We start from the raw sequence: 21,118 nt of genomic DNA on the forward strand, positions 1-21,118 counted from the left end.
CTCTATTAACTGAAAAGATAAATCATATGCTTTTTAAAAAAAGAAAAGAAAAACTATAGCCAAACTGTGCCAAGAAACTCATTTAGAGGGGTTGGGAATGTGGCTTAGAAGAAGACTGCTTGCATAGCATGCATGAAGCCCTGGGTTCAATTCCTCCGTACCACATAAACATAAAAAGCCTCAAGTAGCACTGTGGCTCAAGTGGTAGAGTGCTAGCCTTGAGCAAAAGAAGCTCAGGGGCAGTGTCCAGGCACTGAGTTCAAGCCCCAGGAGTGGACAAAACACACACACACACACAGAGCCCTGAGTTCAAGCCCCAGGAGTGGAACACACACACACACACACACACTCTCTCTCTCTCTCTCTCTCTCTCTCTCTCTCTCTCTCTCTCTCTCTCTCTCTCTCTCTCTCTCTCTCTCTCTCTCTCTCTCTCTCTCTCTCTCTCTCTCTCTCTCTCAGAATGGGATATGCCAATTGCCATTCTCCAAATACAGTTAGGCCCTAGAAGTAGACTGAAGTTGAACCTTCTTTCTATGAAACAGGATATGGGAGCCCCTTACTAGCCTCTACAAGAGTATATACATGTAAATCAAATACTAACTTCTGTACATAAGTTTGCTTCCTCCAGCTCACCATCTCAGCTAGAAACAGCTATCCATCCTTTTAGGACAAGAAATTGGGTGCTTCTAAAAGTTTGGAAGGAGCAAGGCCCTAAATAACAACTCACGCCTTTTGGAAACTACCTGGAGTCATGCTGTGGATACGTCATAGGGGTGAAAAATGTGTCTAACAGGAACTGCAGGTGTGGCTCAAGTGATACAGCACTAACTTTTAGTGAAAAAGACAATCAAGAGCAAAAGGCCCTGACTTGAAACCCCAGTGTATACCCACAGTGTACACACACTGTGTGTGTGTCCAGCAAAGGCAACTCCACCACAATCAGAGTACCTGTGGGAGCTTGCAAGTCTAGTTATTTGTCTTTGGTAGCCTCTCTGCAGGGTAGGAAATAACTCATTGGTCTATATTACTCAAATACTGGCTTCTGCAACTCAAAGGATCAGCTCATGGGGCAAACTCTTTGAAACTTTTCTAGAGTAATTCATAATTTATCCAGAATTATATCAGATGGGCTTCTCTTTTTTGCCCTAGTGGGATGTGGCTGCCCACCAACAGACCCTCCAAAATTTATCCCAAATTCTAATTATCATAGCTAAATAGCTAATGAAACTGCCTAATCCCTTTCCAACCTGCAAAACTTGTGCTGGATATTCAAATGGCTCTGGACTACTTGCTGCCTGAACAGGGGAAATGTGCTATTGCTAATATGTCTTCTTGCACCTACATCATTACTTTCAGGTAAAGGTAACACAGATTAGACAAACCAGGAACAGTAACTCAAGCTTGTAACCCTAGCTATTCAGGAAGTAGAAATTGGAGGAACATAGTTTGAGGCCAGTCTGGACATAAAGTTAAGAGAAACTTCATCTTAACCAATTGGTAGAGGTAGTGCTACTTGCATTTCATCGCAGTTTCAGAGGATACACAAATAGGAGGACTGCAATTCAGGCTGGCCTAAGCATAAAAGCAAAACCCTATGTCAAGAAGTAACTAATAAAAAGGGCTGGTGGAGTTGCTCAAGTGGTAGAGTCTAGCAAGTACAAGGCCCTGAGTTCAAACTTCTGTGCCTCCTAAAAAAAGATTAGCTGGGTGCCAGTGGCTCAGGCCTGTGATCCTAGCTACTCAGAAGGCTGTGATCTGAGGATAGAGGTTCAAAGCTGGCCCGGGCAGGAAAGTCTGTGAGACTCTTACCTCTAATAAACCACCAGAAAAATGGAAGTGGTACTGTGGCTCAAGTGGTAGAGTGCTAACCTTTGGCTGAAGAGCTCAGGGACAGTGCTCAGGCCCAGAGTTCAAGCCCCATGACCAACAACAACAACAAAAAATTAAGACTGATAGTGGGGGAGTGAGACTTATTGGAATATTTTGTCAGGACATGTAGGAATATAACAACCCCTTACCATATAATTAATATAAGTGGAAAGGGAGAGGGGAATTAGATAGTAAGCAAAACAGATCGATAATAATGATGAATTCCCAAGACATTCTAAGTCAGTTTCCCTATCAACAGAGGTAACTTGCCCTAGTGTCTAAAGAGAACAGCCTTCTTCAGCTTAATAGCACTCGATAACCTCATCTGACAAAGTACTTGAAAGGGATACCTGTTCTTAAAACCTCACAACCATCCCACTGCCTCCAAACTCATCACTGGAGTTAAAAAACCTCAGCAAGTTGCACAGGATAGGTACCTAGAGAAGGAAACAACTTACACACAAAGAAAATTGTAAAACATGCTAATATGTGTATGAAGTAACTTGAGGTTATAAGATCCTGTGGAAAAGAGGAAGGAAATAGTATGTAAGAGATTTAGTTCAGAAAGTTCTAGAAGGTAAGCGTAAGTTGCATGAGCAGGTTATTTCGACTCTTTTAAAACCAGCTCTCTGGGGCTGGGAAGGTGGTTCAGTGGTGGAGCGCTTGCCTTACATGCCTGAGGCCCTGGGTTCGATTCCTCAGCACCACATAAGCAAAAAGAAAAAAGCCAGAAGTGGCGCTGTGGCTCAAGTGGTAGAGCGCTAGCCTTGAGCTGAAGAGCTGAGGGACAGCTCCCAGGCCCAGAGTTCAGGCCCCATGACTGGATCCAAAATAAATAAATAAATAAAATAAAACCAGCTCTTTTTACAATGATTCGTTCTCTTGATCCATGCCTATGCCTCGCTTAGGGTAGTCCCAAGACCTGAAAAAGAAAACAACTCAAGCTCTATTTACAGATGGATATGTACCTGATACTGGAACCACCTGAGGTGAATAGCTGAAATGTTATTATCATAGGCCCACTCAGGAGAGCTTTAGTGAAGGGTCCCTGAAGTGAGGAAGGAAAATTCTCCTATAGGCAGAACTCCAACCAGTATATGTGACTGTCCATCATGTCTGAATGAGAGATAGCTGGAACACTATGCCCAGTTATTCAGAAGGTGGAGACTAGAAGATTGGCCAGTTTCATTTCTTTTTTGTTGTTGCTGCTGTTGTGAGACTAGGACTCAAACTCAGTACCTAACACTTTGTTAATTGGCTAAAGCTTTACCAATAGAACCATGTCTCGAACCCAGAATTGCCAGTTTCAGGCCAGCCCAGGCAAAATTAGTATAACTCTACCTCAAAACACTTAAAGGACTTGGGGACATGGGTGAAGTGTTAGAGTAATTGTCCAGCATGTGCAAGGCCATAGGTTCAATTCCCAGTACAGGGGTGTTAAAAGAGCAGTTAGCTGGTAGATGAGACTACAACCTCAACAATATTAGATGATTAGATGAATTTGGAGTTGACTAATTCAGCTTCCATATGCACCTTTTTGTACACATCTAAAGTCCTATGCAATGGATAACAAGCAATTAGAAAAGGTGAAAAGATACCGTATTCTTCATTTTATATAATTGGTCACAGTTTATAATTGGTATGTATGGTTTTATTTTACAACATATTTCACCTTTATGCTTTAATAAAAACTTTTTGTGGTAAGAATCCTTACTTGGTGAAGATTCATGGTTTTGTTTTGGTTCCAGTCAGAGGTCTTGACAGAGCCTAGGCACTGTCCCTGAGCTGTATTTTGCTCAAGGCTAATGCTCAACAGGTGTGAGCCCACAGCTCCACTTCCAGCTCTTTGTTTGTTTGTTTATTGGGGGGAGGGGATAGCTTATGGGAGGTAAGAGTCTCCTGGACTTTTCCTGCCTGGTCTGGCTTTGGAATCCTCAGATCTCAGCCTCCTGAATAGGTAGGATTATAGGGAGTGAGCTATTGGCACTCAGCTAAGACTCAAACTTTTATCCCAAAGACTCTTAGTCCTCAATCATCCTGCTCTTTGTTAACATTGATGTTGTTTGCAGAGTTTCCTATTACTTTTTTTTTTTTTTTTGTCGGTCGTGGGGCTTGAACTCTGGGCCTGGGCGCTGTCCCTCAGCTCTTCAGCTCAAGGCGAGCGCTCTACCACTTGAGCTACAGCGCCACTTCCAGTTTTCTGGTGGTTTATTGGAGATAGGAGTCTCACGGTCTCTCATGCCCGGGCTGGCTTTGAACCATGATCCTCAGATCTCAGCCTCCTGAGTAGCTAGGATTACAGGCGTGAGCCACCAGCGGCCGGCCCTATTACTTTTTTTTTCTTCAGTTAGTCACCTCCTAATTCATCTAATTAGACTCTTTTATGAAAATGTAACAGGACCTTTCATTCTTCAATGTCAGCACTAAAGATTTGTCACTTGAGGACACTAAAAAGACACTATAGGAAGAAAAGTTAGGTTCCTGGTTTCAGTGTTTCTACTCAGCAGTCTCAACTTTTCTAGCACCAGACGTTAGCTTCTCTGGGGCCCAACTCTTGTAGTTCTGGACAACAGCTTTCCTAGCATTTCCCCCATCCTCACCAATGGCTTTTTTTTTCCAAAGCTTTTTTTTTCTTTTTGGGTCCGGTCGTGGGGCCTGAACTCTGGGCCTGGGCACTGTCCCTCAGCTCTTCAGCTTAAGGCTAGCACTCTACTACTTGTGCCACAGCGCCACTTCCGGCTTTTTTCTTTTTGCTTATGTGGTGCTGAGGAATGGAACCCAGGGCCTCAGGCATGCAAGGCAAGTGCTCTACCACTGAGCCACCTTCCCAGCCCCTTTTTTTCTTTTTTTTTTTAACTGTATTTTTTTTGGTGGGGGGATGGGGAATCTTTTCTCTTTTGGTTCTGGGGATCAAACCCAGGACGCTGAACTTGCTAGGCAAGCGCTTTGCCACTCTGAGCTACATCCCAGCCCTCACCAATGGCTTTATAGCAAAGTTCCTCTGGCTCCTGAGGAATGAACAACTTTTCTTTTCTTTCTTTTTTTTTTTTTTGGGTCCGGTCGTAGGGCCTGAACTCTAGGTCTGGGTGCTGTCTCTCAGCTCTTCAGCTCAAGGGTAGCGCTCTACCACTTGAGCCACAGCACCACTTCTGGCTTTTTTTTTTCTTTTTGCTTATGTGGTGCTGAGGAATCGAACCCAGGGCCTCAGGCATGCAAGGCAAGGGTTCTACCACTGAGCCACCTTCCCAGCCCCATGAACAACTTTTCTAGCACCAGATTTATAAAGTACTGTTTCTCCAGCACTCTCAGTGAACACTGGCCAGCAGCTTCCCTTGGGTATCCTGCACTTGCATGTGTAAGGTAGTAAGTACATTTCCTTTAGTACAGTATCATCTGTTCCCTCATTCTCTCCTATTCCCTCTCTCCCATCTCCATGCACAAGTTGCATAGTTGACTTTAATCAATGTCCAGTGGGCTCCTTTTCACCCTTTTTTCCTCAGATTCAGTGCCCTACTCTTAAGCATTTCTGTAGAACTATTTGTTAAGACATTTCAACAACTTTTGTAGGCTTCCTGAAAAGCAGATTGCGAGCAAATTCAATTCAAATGCATCGATTTTTGGCAACATGCAGTACACAGTGACTTCTTTACCATTCAGTAGCCATAGCCGTGGTAAAACAGAGACTCCTCCTTGGAGTCTCTCTTGGCCCAATACCCATCATCATATTTCTGTATTCTTAAGATTCTCCCCACCCCCTCTCTTTTGCTAGTCATGGGGCTTGAACTGAGAGCCTGGCACTGTCCCTAAGCCTCGTTGTGGTCAAGGTAGTACTCGACCAGTTGAGCCACAGCTCTACTTCTGGCTTTTTCTGAGTTTATTGAAGATAAGAGTCTCACAGACTGTCCTGTCTGGGCTGGCTTTGAACCAAAATCCTCAGGTCTCAGCCTCCTGAGTAGCTAGGATTATAGGCGTGAGCCACTGGCACCTAGCTTCTCTTTATTTCTTACTAGACAACCTCCCATTACTATAGCCCTCATTATAGTTAATAATTCTTCATATGTAAGCACTCAACAAAAACCCTAAGACTACAATAAAAAAACTAAGTCACACTAAAATAGTAACATCTGATAGAGCTTTAAGTCTTTATCTTATACCTGAGAAATTGTAAATATCAAGATTCTTTCTACCTTTCTAATAGGAAATTAAAAGAATGCCAACTAACTATATGGATGCTAAGACATATATGGAATGATTGAGTAAAATATGTTGAAATTTTATTTTTCATATTTCATCACGAAATTATTAAAGTTAGGATTACCAATTAGAATTTAAAATATCCAAGTAGGTTAATAAAAAATGAATATTCAAAAAATAACAAGCTACTACTATACAAATTACATTTTACAAAAGGGAAAGCAAACTTTTTTCTTTTTTTTGGTTGGTCGTGGGCCTGAACTCTGGGCCTGGGCACTGTCCTTGAGCTCTTCAGCTCAAGGCTAGTACTCTACCACTTGAGCCACAGCACCACTTCCAGCATTTTCTGCTTATGTGGTGCTGAGGAATCAAATCCAGGGCCTCATGCATGCAAGGCAAGCGCTCTACCACTGAGCCACCTTCCCAGCTCCAGGAAAGCAAACTTTTAAAAGGAAAGACTCAAAGATGGGTGCCAGTGGCTCACACCTATAAACCTAGCTACTCAGGAGGTTCAGATCTCAAAATTATGGTTTTAAGCCAGCCTAGGCAGAAAAGTTGGTAAGACTCTTACCTCCAATAAACCACAAAAAGCCAGAAGTGGAGCTATGGCTCAGGTGGCAGAGCACTAGCCTTAAGCAAAAGAAAGCTAAGCACTCTGACATGATCTTCACATCTCTTCCTCCTAAGTAGCTAAAATTACATGTGTTAGCCACCAGTACCTGATTTATTTTTTTTGTTTGTTTTTACTCTTCAGAAGTGGAGTTTAAATTCAAGTCTTCACATATGCTAGACAGGTGTTTTAGTGTAAGTCACACCCCTATATCATACATCTTCTAGTTAGATACTGCATAAAATTTTGTTTAAGCCAAAACTGTTTAACATTTATATATATATATATATTTTTTTTATGTCCGGTCGTGGGGCCTGAACTCTGGGCCTAGGCACTGTCCCTCAGCTCTTCAGCTCAAGGCTAGTGCTCTACCACTTGAGCCACAGCGCCACTTCCGGCTTTTTTCTTTTTGCTTATGTGGTGCTGAGGAATCGAACCCAGGGCCTTGAGCATGCAAGGCAAGCGCTCTACCACTGAGCCACCTTCCCAGCCCCTGTTTAACATTTTTAAACTAACCCATCAGACCTCTCAGTTTTTCCCAATCCTGGGAAAGAATTTAATCCTAAAGAAAAAGATCCCAGTGATTATTTTCATTTAGCTAAAGATGGTATATAGTTATTACCATTTTCAATGAAGAATAGAGAACTCATTACATAGGATGGATGCTCCGTGGCATTAAGAGCTAACACCTTCAAGGAATCCTCACCAAAAAGAATGCTTTGGATATAACTTCCAATTAGATGACATAAAGGTAAGTAGAAGCATTTTGAGAAGGAAGAGGAAGGAGAGCTATGACTATAAAATCAAAATGAGGCACTATTCTCAAATGGATATTGTTGACAAAAACTCTGTAAAGGATATTTTTTTAGGGGGAGGTAGTACTGGAGTTTGAACTTACTGCCTTTTGCTTGCTAGGGAAGCATTCTAACACTAAGCTGTACCTCTAGTGCTGGCACAGGTGGCTTGTGCCTATAATCTTAGCTACTCAGAAGGCTGAGATCTGAGGATCATGGTGCAAAGCCAGCCCAGGCAGGAAAGTGGTAGAGCACTAGTCTTGAGCTGAAGGGCTCAGGGACAGTGCTTAGGCCCAGAGTTCAAGCTCCATGACCGACAAAATAATAATAATAAATAGGCAACCAGTATATATGTCATAAATTGGAGACTTCTAATGTATATACATATTAATGACAACTAATCAAAAGGAACTTAATCATATTTAACTTTTTAAAGATGTGGTATTAGCGAATGTATAACTGTGATATTGCTCATAAGGTAAAGACTACTACTTCCTTATCAAAATTTCAATTTATCGCCAGGTGCTGATGGCTCATATCTGTAATCCTAGCTGCTCAGGAAGCTGAGATCTGAGGATTGTGATTACAAGTCAGCCTGGGCAAGAAAGTCTGAGATTTTTATCTCCAATTAACCAATAGAAAACAGAAAGTAGAGTTGTGGCTCAAAGTGGTAGTAAAACACTAGCCATGAACAGAAAATCTTAGGGACAGAGCCCAGGCCCCAAGTTCAAGCTCCCCTTCCCAAAATTCAATGTATATTCATGAGAGGATCACACTTTCTTTAGCATGGCCTTCCCAAAAGCAGCAGCTTGTTGAAATACTAGATAATAAACCAGCTAGCATGAACTGCCAGATGAACATAGGACACATGTTCAGAAGGCTAAATTCAAATTCTGAATTAATGGTAACTCTAAGCCTATTTATTGTCATGGAATGAGATATCATAATAAACCTCATAGGATTATGAAGTACGAAATTTGAAATTATTTTATATTATCAAGTGTTATATAATTGCCAGTGTACTATCACTGTGAAATTTTGCAAAGAAAGATATTTCACAAAAACCCCAAAAGGATTACAGAACAATCACCATGATTTTCTGCCCCATAGCAACTATTTCAAACTTACCAATAGAGATACTACTGTGCTAGAGTAGAAGGCCAAGTCTTCTATAATTTCTGTGCGCCGGTTTGCTCCAATCCGTAATGAACGACTATGTACTTCTTCAGGTAACACTGTAAGGATCTCCAGCAAAAAAGGCAGAGAAGTTACATCATTGCTATATCTAGAAAAGAAAGGGGAAAGATATATCCTAAGTTATTAAGGGCCAGAAAACATACAGTCTCAAAGTTACCAGTCATCAGTATAGCCCATAACAAAGCAGCACTCCTACTACTGTTAAGAGAAAAAAAAAAATACAGTGTGTATATGTGTGTGTGTGTGTGTGAGTGAGAGAGAGAGAGAGAGAGAGACAGAGAGAGACAGAGAGAGATGTGCATGTGCTAGGGCTTGAACTCAGGGCCTGGGCACTCATTATCCCTTAGCTTTTTCACTCAAGGATAGTATTCTAGCATTCGGGCCACAGATCTACTATTAACCTCCAGAAAAGTCTCAGGAACTGTCCTGCCTAGACTAGCTTCAAACTGGGATCCTCAGTTCCTAGCTACTAAGTATAGCTAGGATTATAGGTGTAAGCCACAGCTGGTGCACAAGTCACTTAATCTTTGACCCAGCAATTTTTATTTTCACAAAAATTGAGGCAAAAACCAATAAAAATATGTACTGCAGTATTTTTATGATAGCAAAATAATGGAAAAACATAAATGTCATCCATTATTAGATAGAATTACAAAGTTTACAGATTCTCAGTGGAGTATACCTGTAGTCATTGCAATGAAAGTGGCATCTATGTCATAAAAAAGTGATCATGATGTTTTAAGTAAAAAAGGACATATGAGGGCTGGGAAGGTGGCTCAGTGGTAGAGCACTTGCCTTGAATGCCTGAGGCCCTGGGTTCGATTCCCCAGCACCACATAAGCAAAAAGAAAAAAAGCCGGAAGTGGTGGTGTGGCTTAAGTGGTAGAGCGCTAGCTAGCCTTGAGCTGAAGAGCTGAGGGACAGCACCCAGGCCCAGAGTTCAGGCCCCACGACCAGATCCAAAAAAAAAAAAAAGGATTCCCCCCCCCCAAAAAAAGGACATATGAAACATATTAAATATGGCTATATGTTTTATTAAATTATATGTACTTATTTGTTTTAAAACAAAGAAAAATCTTGGGGATTTTAACCAGTTACTAACAATGTTTATATATAATGTGTAAGAATAAAGATAGAAGACTGTTTACTTTGTTTTTTGGGTCCAGTCGTGGGGGTCTGAACTCTGGGCCTGGGAGCTGTCCCTCAGCTCTTTAGCTCAAGGCTAGCACTCTACCACTTGAGCCACAGCGCCACTTCCGGCTTTTTTCTTTTTGCTTATGTGGTGCTGAGGAATCGAACCCAGGGCCTCATGCATGCAAGGTAAGCGCTCTACCACTGAGCCACTTTCCCAGCCTTAATAAAAATTTTCCTAAAAAATAAATTATCCATCTAAATATTTTAAGCCATACTCTATTTGGAGATTTTTTTTAAGATATCTACTTTAATTTTTAAAAATAGTAATAAATATCCCAGCTAGGAACCAGTTGCTCACACAATATAATCCTAGCTACTCAAGAGGCTGAGATCGGAGGATCATGGTTTGAAACCAGCTTAGGCACAAATCTCTGAGTCTCTTACCTCCAATTAACTACCAAAAAGCCACAAGTAGAGCACCAGTGTTAAGCGAAAAAGCTAAACAACAGTACCCAGGGACTGTGTTTAAGCCTTATAGTACTAGCAAAATAAATAAATAAATTCCCAACCAAATGCCAAATGCAAGCAAATATAAAGGTTATCTAAGGGTGGATATTATAGCACAGCAATATAACATCTGCATAGCATAAAGTCCTGGGTTAAGTTTCAGCCATTTAAAATAAATGAATACCCATAAGAAAATTCTTTATGCAAATTGGCAGGCTCTTTGTACCTGAAAAGAATTATTTTCTATGACAGACACAAAAGAAACCCCAACAACAACTTTCAATTTAACATAATCTTCAATACAGTAATAGTTTTACAAAATTTCTGATGCCAGTTAGTAGGTGTAATACAAAGGTAATGAAAGACTTTACTATCATTAATTTAAGAGGTGAGGGTGGGGGAAAGAGTATATAAATTATGAGGGTTTTTTTATATCTCACATGATGTATTTCCTTTTTTATCCTACATGATGTATTTCTGTAGTATTAAAATAGTAAGTGATTTTCTTTAACAAAAGTTAGTAATATATGGCTCTATGTTAACAGGTAAGGGAAATAATTCAGATGTATAGCTACGCTAACAAATGTCTCTGTGTAGCTTAATGGTAATTCCGAGTTCTAATATACTTCCAACAGAAATGACTTACTTTTCCACCAATGTTTGTACACACCCTTTCCAGGAAGGCATCTGTAGGGCAAGGTCTGCTATTGCTAAAGCCAGCTGAATAAGAAGAGAGAGTGAATAACCAACAGAACAGATGAACAAAAAACGGATTCCACCAATGCTAACTGGAAAATGAACTGAATTTCTTTTTTTCTTTTTTTTTTTTTTTCTGGTTGTGGAGCTTGAACTCTGGGCCTGGGCACAGTCCCTGGGCTCTTCAGCTCAAGGCTAGTGTTCTACCACTTGACCCAAAGTGCCCACTTCTGGCTTTTTCTGTGTATGTGGTGCTGAGGAATCAAACCCAGGGCCTCATGCATGCAAGGCAAGCAATCTACCACTGAGCCACCTTCCCAGCCCCTGAATTTCTTCAATTAAGATTATCTCCTCCCTTATCTTTTTCTTTCCTATATCTCTACAACTATCTCCCATGAAAACTCTTCCAGGTTACCTACAAATTGTGAGATTGAAAGATTAATCTCTAAAACGGAAAGCAAAACAAAATAATAGTAATTACAAAAATAAACCTAGTAAAAATGATAAGAGTAAGATTTTCCTTAGAAAATAACTTTACCTCTTTTAATGGTACTAGAGTTTGAACTCAGGAGACTCACACTTGCAAAGTAGGTAAGTGCTCTATCACTTGAGCCAATAAGAGCCAGCTCTTATTGCTTTGTTTTTCAAGGTTTTGACATGTTTGTTGGCATGGGCCATCCTAGACCATGCCTTTTCCCATTTTTAATTTCTGCCCAAGACTGGAACTCAAACTCGGTACCTGATGCTTTCGCTCACTGCCTGACACTCTGTCAATAAGCCATGCCTCCAACCCCTTATTTTAGACCATGATCTCCTATTTACATCTCCTAGCTAAGATGACAGGCATAAGCCAGAGTGCCAAGCACCAAGCCTTAATACTTACTTTTATTTGCAAATACCAAATAATTTCATGAACTTATAGATAAATTATACTTTGCTAAAAGGTCAAAGTTGTTGACTGACTCAGTTCTGAAATAATGAATTACCATTTCCCTTTTCTATTTCTCATCCTGAATCCTTAAAGCAAAAGCCTCCTTTGCAGGAACATTTCTATGCCAGGCAAAGAATACATGTATGTATTCATAGAGACTTCCTGTTTTCCTTTCTAATATATTTCCATGTCTAAAGGGGTAAAAATCCTTGTTCTAGTTCACTGCTTTATACATGAAGCTTCATTAGACAATCTGCCCAGACAGAATGTTTTAAAAAGGTAGCTATATAGACTGCTGACTCAGAATAGTATAAAAATTTGTCATCTGCAATTTTAATAGCAGAGGTATAGAAATTACATACATCTCAGTGAAAAATTCACTGACCTTCTTCCAACCTTTCAGTCTTTTGAGGTTAGTTTGAAACCTAATAAACACTTTTTCCCCACTTAAATGAGTTTTGTTCATTCTGAGAATTTTATCATATACCTATAAATAGGAATACTTATTTCATACTGATCTCAGCAGGCTTGCAGTTCATCTGTAGTATAACATAAAACAGCAGAAAAGATATCTTGGCCCACGTGAATAAAATTAAATTTTTCACTTTGATGCATTTTGTTGATGTGTTGGTACAGGGCTTGAACTCAGGGACAAGACATTCATTCTCTTTGCACTTTTCACTCAAGGCTAATGTCCTATCACTGAGCCACACTTCTACTTAGGGCTTTTTGCTGGTTAACTGGAGATAAGGGTCTCTCAGATTTGTCTGCCCTGGCTGGCCTCAAACTGGAACCCTTATACCTCAGCCTCCCTGAGTAGCTAGGATTACAGGCATGAGCCATCAGCTTACTTTGCAACACTTTCAAGAATATAACAATCCATCTATGATAACATTACCTTACATGACCTTACGACATTAATCCAAATAAAGGTGATAAATTCCAATGGCCTTATAAATTTTCCCTAAGAGAAATACAAGATTTACCTGTGTTACAATAACAGGTGACAAGTCTTTCAAGTTCTGGATATGGGTTAGCAATGAGTCCCGTAAAGAAGCATGAGAGTCTGTAGGGAGCTCATAAAATGAGGTCTGAATCTTCATTTTCATGGTCTGTGCAGCAAAATAGCATGATTCCACATCCTGTCGGATCTGTAACAATTGGTCAGAAATCTCCCACGCATGGACCTAAAAGTAAATCAGAGGTATCTTAAAGAACACTTCTTTTTCAAAGTAACTCTAATGACACACAACTTCATTATGTAAGTAGACCAAATACAATGGAGGAAAAATCTGACAAGCAAAATTACCCACTGATTCAGCAATATATCAAACTACAGTCTTATAGAGGCCCTATTCAACTGAAATATTGCCTAATCTGACTCATTTTACTGAAGGCCTGAGAACCAGCTATTGAACCAAACACATAATCTTGAAGGATAGAACATGAAGCGTAGGGGGAAGGCATGAAGAAAAAAATATCCCAAAAGTTTTTTTTAAAAAAACAAAAATGTTACTATATAACTTCTAATCATCTCTAAGATGGCTGTTTCTACTTTTTTCACACTTAAATAAGCTTTGTTAACCCTGAGAATTGAGTCTGGGAGGTGTTTTAATATACCCATAAATAAGCACATTTATTTCATTTTGGTCTCAACAGTCTTACATTTCAATCTTTTTACTTCATAAAATAGCAGAGAAGATACATTAATTCAAATGAGTATTTCACAGACGTTATTTTTTCTCACATAAGTTGTTGTGTGAGAAAAATAACTACAGTCTGTGAAACAGAAATTAGTCTTTTTAAGTAACCCAGGCTGGCCTTGAACTCACTGAACTCACCATCTTCCTGTCTCTCCCTACAGAATAGCTGGGACAATAGTATGAGCCACCATGAACTTTTAAAAGCTACAACTTTAAAAGCAAAGCATAGGGCTACGGGCATAGCTCACATGGTAGAGCACCTGCCTACAGCTGAGGCAATTAGAGAAATTTGAATATGGACCATATATTATATAATATTATAGGTATAGATTATAAAGTCTACAATTTATTTCCAGGAAGTTATAATATAACTAAGAAGGAAGACAAGCTGGAGAACTCTAGACAACCCAGACTGCTATGCCAGAAAGCAGGTTAACAGAAAGCAGCAGAACTAAAACATAAAGTCATGAAAGGATAAGAAGAGTAAGAAAATGCTTGGTGCTAGTAGCTCACACTTGTAATCTTAGCTACTTGGGAGGTTGAGATCTAAGGATTGAGGTTCAAGGCCAGCCTGGACAGGAAAGTTGTGAGCCTCTTATCTCCAATCAACTACCAGAAAATAGGAAGTGACACTGGCTCTAATTGGTAGAGCGCTAGCCTTGAGCAGAAAGAGCTCAGGGACAGTGTTTAGGACCCAGGTTCAAGCCCTATGACCAACAAAAATAAATAAATAAAAAACAAAAAGTCCAAGTAAATATGTGTGAAAATTAAATGTTTACAACTGAACTTACATAAGGGGAAAAAAAAAGTGGGTAAGAAGTACTATTTAAAAATAATGTCTGGCCGGGCGCTGGTGGCTCACGCCTGTAATCCTAGCTACTCAGGAGGCTGAGATCTGAGGATCGCGGTTCAAAGCCAGCCCGGGCAAGAAAGACCGTGAGACTCCTATCTCCAATAAACCACCAGAAAACCGGAAGTGGCGCTGTAGCTCAAGTGGTAGAGCGCTCGCCTTGAGCTGAAGAGCTGAGGGACAACGCCCAGGCCCAGAGTTCAAGCCCCACGACCGACAAAAAAAATAAAAAATAAAAAATAATGTCTGGCCAGGCACCAGTGGCTCACACATGTAATCCTAGCTACTCAGGAAGCTGAGATTTGGAGGACTGTGGTCCAGGCAGGAAAGGCTCTGACACTCTTATCTCCAATAAACTAATCAGAAAAAAGGTGGAAATGGCTCTGTGGCTCAAGTGATAGAGTGCTTTGAGCAAAAGAAGCTCAGAGACAGCACCCCACCATGAGCTCAAGCCCCAAGATTAGCTAAATAAATAATAATGACTAAAATAATTCCAAACTGATGAAAAAAACATAATGACAGAAACTACACGTCAGTAACACTGCTTTATTAAAAAAAAGACAGAGAAAAATCCAAACCAAAAATATGTTATTACCTTTAAAGAACAGAAATTAGAATGACAGTCAACTACTTAACAGAAACAATGAAAATTTAAAATCATCAAAGTATTGAAAATAACCACCAATTGTTATTTTATGTGAAAATATCCTTCCAAAATGAACAAAATGAAGACATTTTAAGATTCCTCTATATCCCCCCCCCCCCCCCGCCGCCTCCAAATGCTAAAAGATGTTCTTTAGGCAGAAGGAAAAGAATCCAGGATGGAAGCATAAAAATTAAGAAAGAACAAAGAGCAATGTAAAAGCCAGATATGTGTATAAATCTCAATGAGTACTGATTATGTAAAGCAGTAATGTCTTGTGTGGGGGTAGGGAGGACATGAAAAAGCTGGGTGCCAGTGGTTCATGTCTATAATCCTAGCTACTTAGGAGGTTGAGATTTAAAGAACACAGTTCAAAGCCAGCCCAGGCAGGAAAGTCTGTGAGACTCATGTCCAATTAACCACCAGAAAAACCGGAAACAGCTCTATGGCTCAAGTGGTAGAGCGCTACCCTTGAGCTAAAGAGCTCGGCAATAGTGTCCAGGCCCAGACTTCAAGCCCCACAACTGACACACATGAAAAAAAGACTGAAAGAACATTACTTTCAAGTTAACAATACACAAAAGCAAATCAACCACAAAATAATAATTAGAACCCATCAGTTGTACAGGAAGATTTCACTGTGACATTTCCATACAAGAATGATAATGTATCCTAATCAGCCTCATACCCTCAACCACTTCTTATCCCCTTCCCTTTTCTTAAAACAATTTCAACTCATTTCATTGTTCTATTTTCATCCATGCAAACAATTTTGACCATATTTATCTTCCTTCACCTACCTCTTTCCTCCCACTAGTACACTCCCTAACAGAGCCTATTTTACTTTCTTACTTTCTTATCATTCACAAACTAATTTCTTAAATGCATCAGAAAGCCAGGCCCCTGGGTAACCAAGTAAACTAAAATGTAAGGACAGACCACTCCATGGATATAGAAGGAAAGTACTAGCTAATCTACAGTAGACAGACTCAGAGTATTAGACAGTAAGACAATAAAAACTCAACTAAGGGGCTGGGAAGGTGGCTGAGTGGTAGAGCGCTTGCCTTAGATGCATGAGGCCCTGGTGTCGATTCCTCACACCACATAAGCTAAAAGAAAAAAGCCGAAAGTGGCACTGTGGCTCAAGTGGTAGAGCACTAGCCTTGAGCTGAAGAGCTGAGGGACAGTGCCCAGGCCCAGAGTTCAGGCCCCACAACCGGACCCAAAACAAAAAACAAACAAACAAAAAACTCAACTAAATGCAGAGTGCTGGTGGCTCACACTTGTAATCCTAGTTATTCAGGAGGCTGAGATCTAAAGACTGTGGTTCAAAGCCAGCCCAGGCAGGAAAGGCCTTAGCTACCTGAAAACTGGAAATGGAGCTATGGCTTAAAGTGGTAGAGCACTAGCCTTGAGCTAAATTGTTCAGGTACAGTGCCCAGGCCCTGAGTTCAGGATCCACAACCAAAGCCGGGCACTGGTGGTTCACGCCTGTAATCCTAGCTACTCAGGAGGCTGAGATCTGTGGATGGAGATTCAAAGCCAGCCTGGGCAGGAAAGTCCGTGAGACTCTTATCTCCAACAAACCACTAGAAAACTGGAAGTGGTGCTGTAGCTCAAGCGGTAGAGCGCTCCCCTTGAGCTGAAGAGCGCAGGGGCAGTGCCCACGCCCAGAGTTCAAGCTCCATGACCGACAAAAGTAAAACTAAAAAAATAAAAAAGATCCACAACCAACAAGGGGGAAAAAAACCATCTACTAAAGTTTCTAAGAAATTGCTAAAAGAAGAAGAGTATGGGCTAACAAGGGTATATAGATTCTAAGGATCTTCTCTACAGACCCTACAGAGAAAGATTGGGGATAGGTCAGGAGATAAAGAAAATTGCATTTAGAGGTGCAGCCTGAGCTGGCACATAGCTGGTAAGAGTGTGAGGGAGGGGAGAAAATTATTGGATCCTTGTCCTCTACTCAAGAAAGCCTTAAGTTGTGGAAGACAGACAGAAAATGCATGTCCCTGAGGTACAAGTTAAGATTCACAGGTAAGGTTGGGGAGTGTGGCTCTGTGGTACAGAACCTGCCTGGCAAGCATGAGGCACTGGGCTCAATCACTAGAGTCATAGGAAAGAAAAGAAAAGAAAAGAAAAAAGAAAAGAGTCAAAACAATTCTAGACCCCAGCTGGGTGTCGTGGCTCACCCCTGAAATTCTAGCTAAAAGGGAGACAGAGATCATTAGGATAACAGTTCTTTCCAGCCAAGTGTGAAATCCTGATTTCAAACCCAAGTACTGCCCCCCCCCAAAAAAAAAGCCTACTTAAGTAGACATTTCTTTAAAATCTGGTAGTGGCATTGTGGTTCAAGTGGCAGAGCTCTAGCTGTGAGCACAAAGAGGCTCAGGGACAGTGACCAGGCCCAGAGTTCAAGCCCCACAACTGACAAAACGAACAGGGCATTTAGTCAGGCACTGGGGACTCATACTCATAATCCTAGCTACTCAAATAATACTTGGAGGATCACAGTTTGAAGCCAGCACAGGAAGAAAAGTCTATGAGACTCTCTCCAAAAACACCAGCAAAAAGCATGAGCAAAGCCAAGTGCCAGTGGCTCACGCCTGTAATCCTACATACTCAGGAGACTGAGATCTGGGAATAGCAGTTCAGAGCCAGCCCAGTCAGGAAAAGTCTATGAGACTCTTATCTCCAATAAACCACCAGAAAAACCCGAAGTGGCACTATGGTTCAAGTGGCAAAGCACTTGCCTTGAGCTGAAAGAAATGAGGGACAGTGCCCAGACCCAGAGTTCAAGCTCCATGACCGACCAAAAAAAAAAGCATGAGGGAAAGGCGTGGCTCAAGTGGAAGAATGCTAGCCAAACAAGTAAACCAAATAAACTACAGGCCAAATTCAAATTCTAGTGTTACACACACTTAAACACAGACAGACACACACACACACACACACACACACACACACACACACACACACACACACACACACACACACACACACACACACACACACACACACACACACACACACACACACACACACACACACACACGAGATGGGCCATCAGGAAATAAAATCAAAGCCAAAATAAGGTATCACTTCATATTCACCAGGAATGCTATAATGAAAAAGACAGACAAGAAGTACTGATGAAGGTGGGGGAAGACATGAATCCATACATCATTGATGTAAAATGGTATGGCTGTTTTGGAAAACAGGATGGCACTTTCTTGAAAGGTTAAAAGCAGAGTTATGATATGATCTAGAAAATCCACAACTATGCAGAAATATTTATTTCAGAATTGTTTACAATAGCAGAAAAATGGAAGCACTCCAGCTATTCACAAACAGTATATACATAGAATGGACTATTATTCAGCCAGAAAAAGGAATGAAGTCAGCTGTAGATATAGCTTAGTGGTACAAAGCTTGCCTAGTATACATTCAATACCCCTGGGGTTTGATCCCTAGCACTGGGGGAGGGGTGTGTACACATAAAGTGACACATACTACAGCATATACTAATGAAACATCATGCTAAAGGAAAGAAATCAATCACAAAGTATCAAAAACTGCACAATTTCATCTATGTGAAATGTCTAGAAGAGGCAAATCTGTAGATAGCAGATTTCTTAGGACTGGATATAAGACAGAAGAAGAAACAGGTCCAAGTATGGGTTTCTTCTGGATGCTGAAACTGCTCTAAATTTCACGTGATGATGGATGAATATTCTATGAATACCCTGAAAACGTCTACACTTTAAATAGGCAAGCTGTAGTTGTAAGAATTTAACTAGAACTTATTCTTTTAAAATAGGCAATCTAGGGCTGGGAAGGTGGCTCAGTGGTAGAGCACTTGCCTTGCATGCAATAGGCCCTGGGTTCGATTCCTCAGCACCACATAAGCAAAAAGAAAAAAGCCGGAAGTGGCGCTGTGGCTCAAGTGGTAGAGCACTAGCCTTGAGCTGAAGAGCTGAGGGACAGCGCCCAGGCCCAGAGTTCAGGCCCCACGACTGGACAAAAAAAAAAAAAAAAAAAAAAAGGCAATCTATGGTGATGTAAGTCATAAGAATGGTTTGGGGGAAAGCAAAAACTGATTTGCTGGGAAGAAGTATCAGCAACCTATTGAATTAATAGTATGTTTTATATCTTGATGCTATTATTGATTGCTTACAATGTATACATAAGTAAAAACAAAAACCATTTAAGCCAGGTGCTGGTATCTCATGCCTGTAATCCTAGCTATTCAGGAGGCCAAGATCTGAGGATCATGGTTCAAAGCCAGCCTGGGCGGAAAAGTCAGGGAGACTATTAACTGCCAGAAAAACAGAAATGGAGCTGTGTGTGTCTCAAGCTAGCTTTAAGCACAAAAGCTCAGGGACAGAGCCCAGGCCCCAAGTTCAAACCCTAGGACTGGTACTTTAAAAAAAATAGCTATACATTTGATTATGCCCAGAACATATAAATTATTTTTAGATTTAAGAACCTTTTCTCTATAAGCAGAAAATGGCTAAGACTGTAGGCCATTATTCTACACAGCCTGTCAGTTGGTATATACACACTACAGAAATCTCAAAATTCTTCCAGATAATCTACTATGGGAGTGGGGGGAATAAAGATGTAGCTCAGTGGTAGAGTACTTATCTAGCAGCCCAAAGACCTGGGTTCAATCCCAGCACCTGAAAAAGAAAAAAAGAAAAAAAAAAGAAAAAAGCTAATATGGGAAGCACTGACAACTGAATACATACGATAAAAGTTAGCAAACACATGGGGCTGGGAAGGTGGCTCAGTGGTAGAACGCTTGCCTTGCATGCATGAGGCCCTGGGTTCGATTCTTCAGCACCACATAAGCAGAAAAAGCCAGAAGTGGGGCTGTGGCTCAAGTGGTAGAGCACTAGCCTTGAGCTGAAGAGCTGAGGGACAGCGCCTAGACCCAGAGTTCAGGCCCCACAACCAACAACAACAAAAAAAAAAGTTGGCAAACACAAATTACAATTACTGATTTTATAGTACAAACCAAACGATTTATTCCCTAATAATATAAATCTAACACAACCAACTTAGAAAAGCTATCTAGCAAGAATAAATTCTGGGGCTGGGAAGTTGGCTCAGTGGTAGAGTGCTTGCCTTGCATGCATGAGGCCCTGGGTTCGATTCCTCAGCACCACAAAAGCAGAAAAAGTCGGAAGTGGCGCTGTGGCTCAAGTGGTAAAGCGCTAGCCCAGAGGTAAAGAGCTGAGGGACAGCACCCAGGCCCACGACCAAAAAAATTAATAAATTCTTTTAGCTTTCTATCATGATACCCTTGATTCTCAATTAACAAGAGAGCCAAAGCTTTCTTCAAGCTTAGATAAAAAGATAAAAGATAAAAAATTTTTAATTTTTTTTGGGGGGGTGTACAGTCGTGGGACCTGAACTCTGGGCCTGGGCACTGTCCCTCCGCTCTTCAGCTCAAGGCTAGTGCTCTACCACTTGAGCCACAGCGCCACTTCCAGCTTTTTTCTTTTTGCTTATGTGGTGCTGAGGAATCGAACCCAGGGCCTCATGCATGCAAGGCAAGTGCTCTACCACTGAGCCACCTTCCAAGTCCCAAAGATAAAAAATTTTAAAACTTAATTATCTCTGTATTTTCCCAAATACATAGGAAAATCCTTTGGTCATAAAAGCACTTTACGAAGTATATATTAAAGTGTAACACATGAAGCAAAAAGAGAAGGAAGAGTAGGCATGGTTACTGAGACCTATAACCTGCTACTTGGGAGATAGAGATCTGGAGAATACTGGTTTGAAGTCAGCCAGAATAAAGTCATGTCAAAATTCCATCTCAACAAGGAAGATGAGCACGATGGTTCACACCTATCATCCCAGCTACAAGACAGGCAGGTGTAAGTAGGAGGACTAAATAAAGATAATGGTCCAAAACAGCTGAGCAAAAGAGCAAGATCCTATCTAAAACGTAACTAAAGCAAAAAGGGCTGGAAGCAGGC

General features: G+C 40.9%; 1 protein-coding gene across 2 annotated transcripts in view; it reads right to left on the bottom strand.

Moving 5' to 3' along the window:
- The window catches only part of Tnpo3 (transportin 3), a 93,468-nt gene that overhangs the window by 57,689 nt on the left and 14,661 nt on the right, over window positions 1-21,118 (bottom strand). For both annotated transcript variants that reach the window (XM_069996720.1, XM_069996721.1), the window contains exons 2-4: window positions 12,919-13,119; window positions 10,952-11,025; window positions 8,596-8,752 (exon numbers count right to left, since the gene is read on the bottom strand). In XM_069996720.1, the coding sequence (XP_069852821.1) occupies window positions 8,596-8,752; window positions 10,952-11,025; window positions 12,919-13,119 (432 nt within the window). The remainder of the gene's footprint in view (window positions 1-8,595; window positions 8,753-10,951; window positions 11,026-12,918; window positions 13,120-21,118) is intronic.

This window comes from Dipodomys merriami, unplaced genomic scaffold (genome assembly GCF_024711535.1).
Source record: "Dipodomys merriami isolate MVZ:Mamm:240054 unplaced genomic scaffold, mDipMer1.0.p SCAF_5, whole genome shotgun sequence".
NCBI classification, from domain to species: domain Eukaryota; kingdom Metazoa; phylum Chordata; class Mammalia; order Rodentia; family Heteromyidae; genus Dipodomys; species Dipodomys merriami.